This window comes from Mobula birostris, chromosome 31 (genome assembly GCF_030028105.1).
Source record: "Mobula birostris isolate sMobBir1 chromosome 31, sMobBir1.hap1, whole genome shotgun sequence".
In the NCBI taxonomy this organism is placed as follows: Eukaryota; Metazoa; Chordata; class Chondrichthyes; order Myliobatiformes; family Myliobatidae; genus Mobula; species Mobula birostris.
Window position 1 is genome coordinate 35,820,585 of NC_092400.1, and position 16,293 is coordinate 35,836,877.

The following is a 16,293-nucleotide window of genomic DNA, read 5'->3' on the forward strand; positions in this document are numbered from 1 at the left end:
CCCAAGCACCATCTCCTTAGAAATAGTAACACCACTCACTTCTGACACTCTCGAATCTCTGGCATCCTGATAGTGTCTTCCACAGTGAAGACTGTACCAAAACGTTTCTCTGCCAATTCTTTGTCCCTTATTACTACCTCTCTAGTGTCATTTTCCAGTGGTCTGATATCTACTCTCGTCTCTCTTTTACTCTTTATATATCCAAAAAATCTTTTTGTAAGCTCTTTTATATTATGGCTAACTACATTCATATTTCATCATTTCTCTCTTTATGACCTTTTTAGTTGTTTTTTTAAAGCTTCCTGACCCTCTAACCTCTCACTAATTTTTGCTACACACATCTAACTTGCTGGTGAACACAGCAGGCCAGGCAGCATCTCTAAGAAGAGGTACAGTCAATGTTTCAGGCCGAGACCCTTCGTCAGGACAGATTTCGGCCTGAAACGTCGACTGTACCTCTTCCAAGAGATGCTGCCTGGCCTGCTGCGTTCACCAGCAACTTTGATGTGTGTTGCTTGAATTTCCAGCATCTGCAGAATTCCTCGTGTTTACTAATTTTTGCTATTTTCCTTGCCCTGTCTTTAACTTTAATACTTTGTTTGACTTCCCTTTTCAGCCATGGTTGCCTCATCCTACCTTTAGAATACTTCTTTATCTCTGTAATGTATCTTTCCTGCTCCTTCAGAATTTCCCCCAAGAAACTCCAGCCATTGCTGTTCTGCCATCATCCCTGCCTCCTAAGGATTCCTTTAAACCCTGTAATGAAATCTGGGTCATTACATTACACTCAATCCAGACTCAACTACAAGCTGCTCAAAAAGGCCATCTCTTATACATTCTACAAATTCTTTCTCTTGGGATTCAGCACCAATCTGTTTTCCTGCATATTGAAAAACCCCATGACTATTGTAACATTGCCTTTTGGCATGCATTTTCTATCTCCCATTGTAATTTGTAGGCTACATCCTGGCTACTGTTCGGGGGCCTATAAATAACTCCCATCAGGGATTTTTTACCCTAGCAGCTTCTAAACTCTACCCTCAAGGATTCTACAGTGTATCTTCTGATTCTATGTCACCTTCTTTCTAAGGATTTGATTTCATTTTTTACCAACAGAGTCACCCCACCCCCTCTGCCTAGCCACCTGTTCTTTCAATACAATGTGTACCCTTAGATGCTAACCTCCCAAAAGACATTTTATAAGACAGTTACATGGATAGGAAATATTTGGAGAGACATGGACCAAACAGGGTAAATGGGACTAGCTTAGATGTTCATCGGACTTGGCATGGATGAGCTGGACCAGAGGGACTGTTTGCATGCCATGCCTTCATTCTGCTGTTAAAGCAGGTGGAAGAGGTAAAGATAGGCAAGATTTCTACCCAACAAATGGCTTCCCAGTTGCTGCTCGTGCCACTGAGTTCCTCTAGCAGATAGCTTGTGCTTGCACATTTTTTAATCGTACTTAATTACATCAACACTGTAACCACTACAAATTACAAAATAACCTTCTGTTCATCTTATATGTTAATTTTAATAAAAAACGAATTTTTATCTCTTGGAGTTAATGTGGTGTTCAATTCAGTCTTTCCGTACCTGTATGAGTAGATGGGTTTGGGATAGGTCTTGGGTTGGAGATCCTGGTCGTTATGTGGAGCCAGTCGGGGCTGCACGTACTGATTCTGTGCGTGGTAAACGGAGTTGTAGATATTGCCAGAAGAGCACTGGAAAGAGAAAGAGAGATCGAGATAGAGAGAGAACGAACATAGTTAAATTACCACAAGTTTAAAATAACATCAAAGCATGACGATTAAATAGTGATCCAGACACTCAGAATGGTGAAAATACTCTGCAGATGTTGGGACATGTAAAACAGAATGATGGGAACACTCAGCAGGTCAGGCTGTATCTGCGGAAAGAGAAACAGAATTAATGTCTCAGGCCAACGACCCTCTGTCAGAATGGACGAGGAGAGAAAAGGATCTTGTTGAGCTGCAAGGAGGGTGGGGAGGGGGAATGTCTCTGATAGGGTAAAACATGTTTATCATTGTTTTACTCCTGCGGACACATTTCCTCTCCCCCACCCTCCCAGCAGCTTAACAAGATTCTTTTCTCTCCTTTCCCGTTCTGACCCGGGGCATTCAAACTCTGTTTCTCTTCCCTCGGGTGTGGCCTGACCTGTTTCATACAAAACTCAGACTGATCACTGGTAAACTTAATCCAAATATATTTAATTATCAATAACAATGACCATAAAGCTACAAAGGAAATAAATCTGCTGTCTTGAGCTAATCTAAAGGCTGTAACACGGGACTCACAACTCTTAGTCACCCTAGTAGCTAGTCTAGCACGATGCACAGATCCAAAACATCCTGGAATATTGTGTGCTCTGTTGAATAACCATCCTCCCACAGGCCTCACATGATATGACTGCATATTGCATGGTATCAGCCTTATAGAAGCATTATTCAGAGTGGGCTTGAACCAATATTTGCAAAATGCACACATATCACAGTGGACGTCACAACTCTTTACAACTCACTGTCATTTTTATTTGCACTGTTCGTCTTTTTTAAACATTGGTTATTTGTCAATTTTTGTTTATGTATACAATTTCATAAAATTCTACTTATTTTTTCCCTGTAAATGAAAATGAATATTGTTACATGCTCAAGGAGATCTGTCTTTTTTTAGTGAGAATGATGTAATGGTCTTTTGGAGGTCACCTGATGTGATTTTCCCGCCGTTGTGAGGTCACGTGATGACACATGCCCCGTGAGTATATAAGGGTCGACTCAGGTGATGCAGTGGGTTTTTGAGTTTGTAGATTTCCAGGTAGAATGTGTTGTGCCTCCGTTTCCGTTGCATGTTTGTTTTTCTGATGCAGTTTCATTTTTAAAACGGAAGGTGCGTTCTCTTACAAGATATTGTATTTGAACTGGAAATTTGCGGCTGGAAGTGCCAATTTACTCAATTCCGACAGTTTTGACGGGAGAGTGAAGAACTAATCGAAGTGAAGGATCGAGCGAAGTCGGCATCGTTTGGCAGTTTAATAAAGAATCGACCTTATTGAGTCTTCGTTGAAGAGAACCTGCATTGAGATAACTCTTGCAATAGCGCAATGAGTTCATGCACAAAGGCTCTCTCTCTCTAAAGGAATTTAAGGTCAGTCGATTTAAACTGTTTAATTTCAGCATTGGGAATCCTGTGGACAGAACCAGCAGTAAAGGTGCGTCGGTGAAGAAATCTTTCTCCAGAGAAGTCTCTCCCAATTGAACGCGTAAAACTGTTGGACTTTTGAAGTTATCGCTTTAAGAACTATATCTGACTGTATCGCTTTAAGAACTGTTTCTGCATTTAACGCTTTAAGAACCAGAGCCGAGTGGAGTTGATGAACGGCTGCGTACCTGTTAACCTCTGGTTAAAGTTTTCCTTTATGTTTTTTTCTCCTTATCGTTTATACGTGTTTAATAAATGTTTGGTTGTTTTTATAAAACCAGTCTCGATTAATAATCATTGCTGCCGGTTACGTAACATAATTTTGTGGGGGCTCGGCCATGATATGTTCCGATTTTGAGTTTAAGTGCTGGTAATTGCCATTTTGATTTGGAAAGGGAATACCCGATTTTTTTTGGTTTGATTGGTGTGTGTGTGTTGTATTCGGCAACAATGGTTATTGACAAGTTTTTGAAGACGCCTGACTCGGGATTTTTAGAGACTGTGACAAAACCTGAGGTATTGGAGATTGCTAAGAAGTTGGATATTAAAGGAATTATGAGAAATTCTACCAAGGCTTTCATACAAAGGAAAATTACTGAACATTATATTAATATGGAATTGTTTGATCAGGAGGTGTTAGATAAGTTTCCAATGAGTAATCTGGAAATGCAGTTGCATCTTGAACAGTTAAAGTTTGAAAGATTTAAAGTGGAAATGAGAGCAAGAGAAGCTGAAAACCAGAGGAAATTTGAGCTAGAGATGGAGAAAATAAGGTCTGGGAATCAGTCTTCTGGTTCTACAAAACAATTTATTGCTAGTCGTGAGGTTGTTTTGGCTCCTCCATTTAATGAAGCTGATGTGGATGCATATTTTCAGCATTTCGAAACAGTTGCTCTGAGTTTAAAGTGGCCGAAAGACCAATGGCCAGTGATGTTACAAAGTGTAATTAAAGGCAAGGCACAAGTTTATACAGCTTTAAATGCTTAACAAGCACTGGATTATGATATTGTTAAGCAGCAAATATTAAAAGCATATGAGATGGTTCCGGAAGTGTATAGAGAAAGATTTAGAAGTTTGAAGAAATCGGTGGAAAAACTTATGTGGAATTTGCCTATGAGAAATCTGTGTGTTTTGAGAGATGGGTTTCCTCTAAAAATGTGAATGGGGAGTATAATAAATTGAAAGAGCTGATTTTGCAGGAGGAATTTAAAAGAAGCATTCCTGTTGAAGTGAGAACATACTTAAATGAACGGGACACTGCTACATTGCAGGAGATTGCTAAATTGGCTGATGAGTATGCTTTAATTCACAAGAATAAATTTTCTCCAGGTAAATTTTTTTAAAAGGAAAACTAGCACAGGGAGTCAAGGTAAATCAGACATTAAATCTGAAGTTAGTGAGAAAAATAAGGATGAAGGGAGACAGGTGAAGGAAAGACATTTTGGTATTATTTGTAATTATTGTAAGAAACCTGGACATGTAGTGGCTAATTGCTTCCGATTGAAACGGAAAGAGAAAGAAGTGGCCCCAGATGCTTGTGTGCAGCATATTGGAAAACCTGTAAAGCTACAGGGTTTAGAAAATATTAATGAAGATGTGCCAGAGTCTGACCAAGTTAAGAAGGGATATGAGGCTTTTATAACAGAAGGATTTGTATCCTTGAAAGAAGGATCCAATGCAGTACTGATAAGGATACTTAGAGATACTGGAGCTTCACAATCACTAATATTAGACAGTGTGTTAAGGTTTAATGATGAGTCTGACATTGTTGAGGTAAATTATATAAGAGGGGTAGGGACTGCCCTTATGCCAGTACATTTACATAGAGTAAATTTAAGGTCAGGATTAGTTACAGGGGTTGTTAAAGTAGGACTACAATCCAGTTTACCTGTGAATGATGTTTCTCTTTTGATAGGGAATGATTTAGCAGGTGGACAAGTTTTTCCTGAAGTGCATTTGACAATAAATTCAAATTCTGAGGAACCACAGAGGGATTCTAACACAGATTCTTCCTGTGTTGTAACAAGAGCTATGGCTAAAAAGACTGATGTAAAGGATGAGGTTGTCACCCATGACAGTTCAAATCAAGATTTGAATTTTGAGGATGTATCAGAAACTTTCTTACCTACCTTATTTGATCAGGATTCTGATGGTAAGTCTGATCAGGAAGATTTGTCTTTATCTCGGAAGGAGATGATAGCAGAGCAGCGTAGGGATCCTGAGAGAGTTAAATTAAAAGAACAAGCTCTTCCAGATAGTGAAATTGGAAAAGTTCCTGTTGGATATTATTTTGAAAAGGGGGTATTAATGAGAAAGTGAAGATCGCCTACAATTCCTGCTAGTGAGGAATGGGAAGTTAATCATTAGGTTGTTGTTCCTAAAATTTACCGAAATGAGATTTTGACTATGGCTCATAGTATTCCCTTGGGTGGTCATTTAGGGGTAAAGAAAACCATGAACAAAGTTTCTAAACATTTTTATTGGCCTAGTTTAAGACAAGGTGTGGCAGCATTTTGTAGAATGTGTCATACATGTCAAATTGTGGGTAAACCTAATCAGGTTACTCCAGTGGCCCCACTGCAACCAATTCCTGTATTTGGTGAGCCGTTCTCAAAAATCATTGTAGACTGTGTAGGTCCTTTGCCAAAAACTAAAACTGGACATCAATATTTATTAATTATTATGTGCACAGCGTCTCGGTTTCCAGAGGTAGTACCTCTTAGGAATATAATAGTCAAAACTGTGACAAAAGCTCTTATAAAATTCTTCACTTATCTTGGGTTGCCTAAGGAAATACAGTCAGATCAAGGAAGTAATTTTATGTCTGGGCTGTTTCAGCAGATAGTTTATAAACTGGGAGCAAAGCAGATTATTTCCTCAGCCTATCATCCAGAATCACAAGGAGCCTTGGAGAGATTTCATTCTACACTAAAAACTATGATTAGGACATATTGTGTAGAAAATGAAAAGGATTGGGATGAAGGTATACATTTACTACTTTTTGCAGTCAGGGAGGCAGTACAGGAATCATTAGGTTTTAGTCCTTTTGAACTTGTGTTTGGATATAGAGTTTGAGGACCTTTGGCTTTGTTGGAGGAACAGTGGATTAATAAAGAAGTACACACTAGTTTGTTAGATTATGTTTTGAAATTTAAAGACAGATTGTACAAAGCTTGTAGTTTGGCCAAGGAAAATTTAAAGTTAGCTCAAGAGAAGATGAAGACGTGGTATGATAAGGAAGCTAGGATGAGGTAATTTAAGCCCAGAGATAAGGTGTTGGTTCTTTTCCCAGTGCAAACGAATCCATTACAAGCAAAATTCCATGGTCCTTATGAGATTAAGTCTAAAGTAAATGAGGTGGATTATGTGGTAAAAACCCCAGATAGGAGAAAGACAACACAGTTGTCATCTAAATATGATAAAACCGTATTATGAGAGAAGTTGCTACTGTGACTGTTAAGGAAAAGGGTTCAGGAAATTAAACTCCAATTTAATAATCCAGTCTAATGTTACAGGAGTACAATATTTTGATCACTCATATCAAGGGTAAAGACAATGTAATCGCTGACTGTTTGTCTAGATGTTAAATATACAATGAAAATTTGTTTTTTTTTGGAGTGATATTTTATCATTTGTAACACTCCTACTGTACATTAGTTTGTAAAGGGCTGAAAGATAAGATTGTATATATTGTGTATTTTGTAAGTTTTATACCTTTGTATTTTTTTTTGTATAAATTGTTAAATTTTTGTTCTTCAAGAGACCAAATTTTTTTTTTTTGGAGGGAGGTGTTACATGCTCAAGGAGATCTGTTTTTTTGTGAGAATGATGTAATGGTCTTTTGGAGGTCACCTGATGTGATTTTCCCGCCGTTGTGAGGTCACGTGATGACATGTGCCCCGTGACTATATAAGGGTCGACTCAGGTGATGCAGTGGGTTTTTGAGTTTGTAGATTTCCAGGTAGAACGTGTTGTGCCTCTGTTTCCGTTGCGTGTTTGTTTTTTGTGACGCAGTTTCATTTTTAAAACGGAAGGTGCGTTCTCTTACAAGATATTGTATTTGGACTTGAAATTTGTGGCTGGAAGTGCCAATTTACTCAATTCCGACAGTTTTGAAGGGAGAGTGAAGAATTCATCAAAGTGAAGGATTGAGAGAAGTCGGCATCGTTTGGCAGTTTAATAAAGAATCGACCTTATTGAGTCTTCGTTGAAGAGAACCTGCATTGAGATAACTCTTGCAATAGTGCAATGAGTTCATGCAAAAAGCTCTCTCTCTCTAAAGGAGTTTAAGGTCAGTCAATTTAAACTGTTTATTTTTGGCATCGGGAATCCTGTGGACAGAACCGGCAGTAAAGGTGTGTCGGTGAAGAAATCTTTCTCCAGAGAAGTCTCTCCCAATCGAATGCGTAAAACTGTTGGACTTTTGAAGTTATCACTTTAAGAACTATATCTGACTGTATCGCTTTAAGAACTGTTTCCACATTTAACACTTTAAGAACCAGAGTCGCGTGGCGAGTTGGTGAACAACTGCGTAGCTGTTAACCTCCGGTTAAAGTTTTCCTTTGTGCTTTTTTACCCTTATCGTTTATACGTGTTTAATAAATGTTTGGTTGTTTTTATAAAACCAGTCTCGATTAATATTCATTGTTGCCAGTTACGTAACAATATTAAAATAATATATGATAACATATGCACACTTTGACAATAAATTGGTCTACAGATCTGGGAATATCTGTAATTCCTTCTGAAGGCCACTGGAGGGCGAGGTACTTTAAAGAAAGATGCAAAGGCGTGAAGTTTGTTACTGTTAGGTCTAAACTCTTCAGGCATAAGATCACAGTTTGGTTTGTGAGGTCTGAACCCTTACTAAGACATGCATTTGCTTTCAGTGTAAGCATAAACATGGAAATGGAACTAGTTAATTTTGTTTTTTACCCTTCACATAACAAATTTGACTTTGGTAAAGTGGTTTATGCTTGTACATAGATTTAAGATTGTTTAATGTCCTTTCCAGCACACAAATGCAGAGGAGAACAAAATAATTGTTACTCTGGATCCGATGCAGCACCAAAGAAATACGTAAGATAGCTTATACACATAGATCCACAAAGTAACACAAGTCTGTACATGTGGTGACTGACAGGAAATGTTAAAGTAGTGGTGGTTGGCGGTGGGTTAGTGGATAGATGGAACTCAGTCGGTCGGGCAGCTTCTATGGAGAGGATATCAGTTGGGCAGCAAAGATCATAAATGCTGAGCAGTGATGGAGAGTCTTATTGAATTCCCATCAAAAAGAAGAATTAAACTTGAAAAAGGATCTAGTGGTTTCCTGGTGTATATGACGAATAAGCTCTTCTTGGGCTTCCAGCCGGGTACAGGTGTCAATTTTAACTGAAGTTTCGATGACAAACTCTGCCATCTTCATCTGAACTTTGGTGGTACGTGGGTTCAGGTTTTTGTATCTCCTGCCCATGGGAGAGGGGAGAAGAGAGAATATCCCTATCCTATCTTCCCTTTCCAGCTAATGTCCTTCAGGCTAGGATTAATTGCTGGGCCCAAAGTAATACGTGAAAGACCACAGAGACACTGTGTGAGTGCTGATGATTAATGGCACCATACCTGCTGACCAGATTGTGAAAGGCTGTACAGTTGCTGAGAGTTGGTTTGATAGAGGGTCTGCTGTGTCTGAAACGTGGACGGATGCTGCCCTGCCACAGAGTACTGGGACATCTAAGCAGAGATTGGAAAAACATGCTTACATTCATAATGCTAAGCTCTCCTTTTAAAAGCGTATGAAGCTGTTGGCCAGCAGCCTCTGTGCTCTCACATTACAACATCAGACACAAAACCTTAGCTCAAGGATGCAGTAAATTATTAGAACAAAATTAATAAGCAGATTTGAAGCTCAAACTTTTCCAATCAAGTAAATTATATTCCCTCCAAATTCTCTTTAAGAGCCAGCCAAGCAAGCAATTGTTTGTTTTCTTAAAACGTTGAAACAAAATGATAGGAGATAAGGTCAGATCGTGGAGGGTAAAGATGAGAGCCAGAAGAAACAGTGAAGACCATTAGAGGGGTGGGATACTAATGAAACAGGAAGACCTGTTTCCTCACAGTTCCAGGGATCCACATCAAACCTAACCTCTGGTATTGACTGTGGAGTCCACACATTCTCCCTGTGACCATGTGACCATTAGAGAAATGAGCATGTGACCATTAGAGGGGAGATCATGTGACTATATGACCATTAGAGGGGAGACCATGTGACCAGTAGAGGGATAACCATGTGACCATTAGAGGGGAGACCATGTGACCAGTAGAGGGATAACCATGTAACCATTAGAGGGGAGACCATGTGACCAATAGAGGGATGACCATGTGACCAGTAGGGGATGACCATGTGACCATTAGAGGGGTGGGGTACTGATGTATCAGGCTGAGCCGCCATCTCACAGTCCCAAAGACCCTATCAAACCTAACCTCTTGTATTGACTGTATGGAGCCTGCACGTTCCCCTGTGACCATGTGGATTTCCTCCAGGTGCTCTCCTTTCCTCCCACACCCAGAAAACATGTGGGTTTGTATGTTAGTAGGCCACTGTAAATTGTCCCTAGTATGCAGAATATGAGTATGTGTTAGAACATGAGGAGATCTGATGGGAATTCTGGGAGGAGGAAATGGGATTGGTGTAAGATTACTTAGACTGGTGTTTAGGACCAATGGACCTGTTTTTATCCCATGTCATTCTTTCTCATTAATCTTTATTATTAAAAAATTCACAATTTTTGTTTCATGAGGATAGGTTTTTGTATTTGGAGTGAGGGAGGATGGGAGATGACTTGATAGAGGTGTACAAGGATGATAAGAGGCATAGCTCAAGTGGACAGTTGAGACTTTTTTTCCCAGGGTGGAAATAGCTAATAGAGGTGGCCAATTTTAAGATGATTGGAGGGAAGTACAGTGGGGATGTCAGAGATCAGTTTTTTTACATGGAGAATAGTGGGTGTGTGGATAGTGTTGTCAGAAGACGCAGATACATTGGTGACTCTAAGACAGGCATATGAATGGTAGGAAGATAGAGGGCTACTTAGGAGGGAAGGGTTAGATTGTAGGTTAACAGCTCAGCACAGTGTTGTGGACTGAAGGGCCTGGATTGTGCTGTGATAGTCTATGTTCTAACTGGTAAAGGTTCCAGTGTGATTTTGTTCATTGGATATGCTCACGTTCCAATAAGGAATGGTCAGTCAGAACAGTTTGAATTGGAGCAGCAGCATTGGCAAGAAATGAACTGGAAGTTCCAATAGACACTGTAGCCTGGAGCAGAAAAACAAACTGCTGGAGGAACTCAGAAGGTCAGACAGAATCCACAGTAGAAGACATTGGCCAGCATTTTGGTTCAAGACCAGTCCACTCTCCTCTCCTATCAGATTCCTCCCTCTCCAGCCCTTTACCTTTCCTACACACCTGGCTTCACCTATCACCTTCTATCTATCCTCCTTCCTCTCCACCCATTTTATTTTTATTCTGGCATCTTCTTTCCTTTCCAGTCCGGATGAAGGGTCTCAGCCCGAAAAGTCAACTATTCCTTTCCACAGAGACTGCCTGACCTGCTGAGTTCCTCCAGCGTTTTGCGTGTGTTGATCAGGATAACTCTGAAACTTGCTTTTACAGAAAAGGATTGAGGTGCCGACTGTGGAGATGGACAAGTGCAACCCATTTATCCTCATGACCTTTTGAGCCTATTTTTTAAAATTCTTACACCACATTTGTAGTATTTATCCTTGGTATTAAAGTCAAAATACCATTAGGCCCAGTAAAATCATATTAGCTCCCTATAGATCAATCACACCAGTCATATCACTTCCGTCACTATGTATCATCTCACTTCTCTGTATTAAATTCCATCAGATATATTTTCATCTGTTCTATATCTTTCTTCAGCTGACTAGTAAATCATGACATGCCTCGTTGGCTAACTTTGAAACTTATTCTGAATTCCTATAGGCCATTCAGCCCATCAAGCCTGGTCCACAATTCCATCATGGCTGATTTATTATCCTTCTCACCCCCATTCTCCTGCCTTCTTCAAGTAGCCTTTGACACCTTTACTAATCAAGAACCTATCAACCTCTGCTTTAAATATACCCAATGATTTAGTCTCCATAGCCGTCTCTGGCAATGAGTTCCACAAATTCACCACTCTTTGGTTAAAGAAATTTCTCATCATCTCTATTCTGAGTCTGTCCATCAAATGCTCTTCATACATTAACCCTTTAATGCCCAGGATCATTCTCCAAACAAAAAGCAGAGTCTTCCACTATCTCTAAGAAATTTATTTGTCTTTTATCCCCCATTCCGAATAATAACTGTTTACCAAACCCACTGCTTTATATCCTTAAGCAATTTTTACAATCCAAGCCAACATTGACTCTTCTTTCACAAGATTTTCAGTTTTGTTAACCAGCCATTTACTTTGAGAAATGCTTCAGCAAAGTCTTCATCTATTGTTACTTATTCAAAAAATTCAGCTGGCCTCGTCAACCACTACCTGCCTTTCAGAAAATTGAAAAATCTAATTAATTACAAACCTTACCAAGTACTCAGTAATTGTGCCCTGATTTTTGTTAAGGCTTTACTAATACTGATGTTAAACTGACCAGCCTGCAGTTACTAATGATGTTCTTGTACCCTTTCTTGAACAAAGGGTGATACATTCCCATTTCCCAGTCTGCTGGAGCCTCCTGCATATCCTGAGCCGATTAGGAGACTATGGCTTCTGCTAGCTCTACCCGCACCCCCACCCCACCTCCTTCTTATCAATTAGATTGCAAATCATTTGACTTAACCATACAGAAACACAAATTGAGAGTGGGCAATGAAAGAGTTAAACAAACATGGAAGTTCAATTACTTAGGGAGCATGACAACATCTGATATGACAACATAGGATGGATGTTGAAATTAGAAGGGTTGGGATTGCTAAGTGCACATTTGAGTGTTTAAACAGACACTAAAGAATATTGTAATTTCTATGGGTATGAAACTCAGAGTGTGGTGCTACGTTCATTCCACAATAAAATATGGAAGCGAATGCTGGACAATCTCAAAGCAAAATGAGAGAAGACTCGAAGCTGCAGGAATGTGGCTTTTCAGAAGAATGATGTAAATATCGTGGAAGGATTGAGTAACAAGTGAGGAAGTGTTGTGAAAAGCCAGAATAAGAAGCAAACTGAGGTCATCAATCAGGAAACAGCAGCTGGAGTTTCTGGGACGTACTGAGGAAAGAGAAGGTCGGCCATGATCGTCCATGTTATACATATATAGGCATCCGTTAGTCTCATGAGACCATGGATTTGCACCTTGGAAGGTTTCCAGGGTGCAGGCCTGGGCAAGGTTGTATGGAAGACCGGCAGTTGCCCATGCTGCAAGTCCCCCCTCTCCACGCCACCGATGTTGTCCAAGCGAAGGACACTAGGACCCATACAGCTTGGCACTAGTGTCGTCGCAGAGCAATGTGTGGTTAAGTGCCTTGCTCAAGGACACAACACGCTGCCTCAGCCAAGGTTCAAACTAGTGACCTTTGAATCACTAGACGAACGCCTTAACCACTTGGCCACGCGCCAACATGTTATACAACGCGGCACTTAATGATGATGATGACTCAGAGCATAGCCAATCATTTGCTTAAATCCTGAATATTAATCTTCATTAATCTATTTGCTCTATCATTTCTATTTCCACTTACATTTTGTCAACATCCTCTTCCTTAGTAAAATAGTCATGAAGATGAATACTATTGATCTCTTTGTACATTTTAAAAATCAGTGTTTATTCAATATCATTACAAATCAACTTGGATGTCACTGGGAACTTACACTTTGTCCATGAGTTGCCATGGTGTTCATTCCCATAATGCCGTGCTGCATGGATGCTTGCACCTGGATCATGGTCCCTTGTACTGAAGTTGGGGTCAGCATGTCATGGAGAACTAGGCCTACGAGAATCCATTCAAAGTGAGAATTAAGCAGAAGTACTCTATCAGACTGAACGTAAAACCTGGTGCGATACGTAAAAGTTCACATAGATGTGATGACTGAGAATTTAATTTGCACCAGATTTAACATTTCTCCAAATTCCTGGAAGTGTTCCTGCGCTCCCAGCTGACATTATAGTATTCTAAGCAATGGAAAACTGGCAAGAAACTTGTCACCCCTGTAGTCACCAAGTGGTACGTCAGTGATGAAGGGTGGTGAGAAAGTGACTCCATCTCCCACCATTCCTCGTGCAGTCTCTTCTTATTGCTTCTCTGCGGTAGACCAGTCACTGAGTTTGAGCTTAGAACAGGGGTTTCCCAAGCCCCTCGGTGAATGGAAGAGGTCCATGACATAGAAAAATCGGGAACCCCTGGTTTAGAAGGATGGGGGGTGGGGGGTGGAGAGGGAATCTCATTAAACCTACCAGATACTGAGAAGCCTGGGTAGAATGGGAGAGGAGAGGATGTTTCCATTAGTAGGAGAGTCTAGGATCTGCGGCATAGTCTTGAACTATTGAATAGAGGGATGTCTCACTAGAACAGAGGAGGTGAATCTGTGGAATTCATTGCCACAGAAGGTGTATTTAAGGCAGAGGCTGATAGGTTCATGATTGATAAGGGGGTTAAGAGTTACAGGGAGAAAATAGAAGAATGGGGTTGAAAATAAAAATCAGTCATGATTGAATGGTGGACCACACTCAATGAACTGAATGGCCTAATTCTGCTGCTGTACCTTATAGTCTAATGGTTTAACTGGAACTTTTCTGCATGCAAAAAGTTCTGCACGCAATATTCCTGGATTTCAGTGCTTTAAAAGGCATAGAGAGACGGGGAAAGGGGGAGGAGGGGTGGCATTACTGGCCAGGGACTATTACAGCTACAGAAAGGGTGGGTAATGTAGCAGGATCCTCTTTTGATTCAATATGGGTGGAAGTCAGGAACAGGAAGGGAGCAGTTACTCTATTGGGGGTATTCTATAGGCCCCCTGGTAGCAGCAGAGATACAGAGGAGCAGATTGGGAGGCAGATTTTGGAAAGGTGCAAAAATAACAGGGTTGTAATCGTGGGTGACTTTAACTTCCCTAATATTGATTGGCACCTGATTAGTTCCAAGGGTTTAGATGGGGCAGAGTTTATTAAGTGTGTCCAGGACGGATTCCTGTCACAGTATGTTGACAGACCGACTAGGAGGAATGCCATACTAGATCTAGTACTAGGTAACAAACTGGGTCAGGTCACAGATCTCTCAGTGGGTGAGCATCTGGGCGACAGTGACCACTGCTCCCTGGCCATTAGCATTATCATGGAAAAGGATAGAATCAGAGAGGACAGGAAAATTTTTAATTGGGGAAAGGCAAATTCTGAGGCTGTAAGGCTAGAACTTGCGGGTGTGAATTGGGATGATGTTTTTGCAGGGAAATGTACTATGGACATGTGGTCGATGTTTAGAGATCTCCTGCACGATGTTAGGGACAAATTTGTGCTGGTGAGAAAGGAGTGGTAGGTGAAGGAACCATGGGTGACAAGTGAGGTGGCTGCTCCACGAGGCGAGGGAAGAGATTGCTGAACCTCTGGCTAGGATCATTATGTCCTTGTTGTCCACGGGTATGGTGCCAGAGGATTGGAGGGAGGTGAATTCTGTCCCCTTGTTCAAAAAATGTAGTAGGGATAATCCAGGTAGTTATAGACCAATGAGCCTTACGTCTGTGGTGGGAAAGCTGTTGGAAAAGATTTTTAGAGATAGGATCTATGGGCATTTAGAGAATCATGGTCTGATCAGGGACAGTCAGCATGGCTTTGTGAAGGGCAGATCGTGTCTAACAAGCCTGATAGAGTTCTTTGAGGAGGTGACCAGGCATATAGATGAGGGTAGTGCAGTGGATGTGATCTATATGGATTTTAGTAAGGCATTTGACAAGGTTCCACACTGTAGGCTTATTCAGAAAGTTAGAAGGCATGGGATCCAGGGAAGTTTGGCCAGGTGGATTCAGAATTGGCTTGCCTACAGAAGGCAGAGGGTGGTGGTGGAGGGAGTACATTCAGACTGGAGGATTGTGACTAGTGGTGTCCCACAAGGATCTGTTCTGGGACCCCTGTTTTTGTAATTTTTATTAACGACCTGGATGTGGGGGTAGAAGGGTGAGTTGGCAAGTTTGCAGACGACACAAAGGTTGGTGGTGTTGTAGATAGTGTAGAGGATTGTCAAAGATTGCAGAGAGACATTGATAGGATGCAGAAGTGGGCTGAGAAGTGGCAGATGGAGTTCAACCCGGAGAAGTGTGAGGTGGTACACTTTGGAAGGACAAACTCCAAGGCAGAGTACAAAGTAAATGGCAGGATACTTGGTAGTGTGGAGGAGCAGAGGGATCTCGGGGTACATGTCCACAGATCCCTGAAAGTTGCCTCACAGGTGGATAGGGTAGTTAAGAAAGCTTATGGGGTGTTAGCTTTCATAAGTCGAGGGATAGAGTTTAAGTGTCGCGATGTAATGATGCAGCTCTATAAAACTCTGGTTAGGCCACACTTGGAGTACTGTGTCCAGGTCTGGTAACCTCACTATAGGAAGGATGTGGAAGCATTGGAAAGGGTACAGAGGAGATTTACCAGGATGCTGCCTGGTTTAGAAAGTATGCATTATGATCAGAGATTAAGGGAGCTAGGGCTTTACTCTTTGGAGAGGAGGAGGATGAGAGGAGACATGATAGAGGTGTACAAGATATTAAGAGGAATAGATAGAGTGGATAGCCAGTGCCTCTTCCCCAGGGCACCACTGCTCAATACAAGAGGACATGGCTTTAAGGTAAGGGGTGGGAAGTTCAAGGAGGATATTAGAGGAAGGTTTTTTACTCAGAGTGGTTGGTGCGTGGAATGCACTGCCTGAGTCAGTGGTGGAGGCAGATACACTAGTGAAGTTTAAGAGACTACTAGACAGGTATATGGAGGAATTTAAGGTGGGGGGTTATATGGGAGGCAGGGTTTGAGGGTCGGCACAAGGTTGTGGATCAAAGGGCCTGTAATGTGCTGTACTATTCAATCTTCTATG

The 16,293-nt window shown here is 41.0% G+C and overlaps 1 protein-coding gene across 2 annotated transcripts in view; it reads right to left on the bottom strand.

The window, feature by feature from the left end:
* Positions 1-16,293, bottom strand: part of foxn4 (forkhead box N4) — a 57,500-nt gene that overhangs the window by 15,102 nt on the left and 26,105 nt on the right. For both annotated transcript variants that reach the window (XM_072247571.1, XM_072247570.1), the window contains exons 4-6: positions 13,094-13,212; positions 8,839-8,949; positions 1,597-1,724 (exon numbers count right to left, since the gene is read on the bottom strand). In XM_072247571.1, coding sequence (XP_072103672.1) covers positions 1,597-1,724; positions 8,839-8,949; positions 13,094-13,212 — 358 coding nt within the window. The remainder of the gene's footprint in view (positions 1-1,596; positions 1,725-8,838; positions 8,950-13,093; positions 13,213-16,293) is intronic.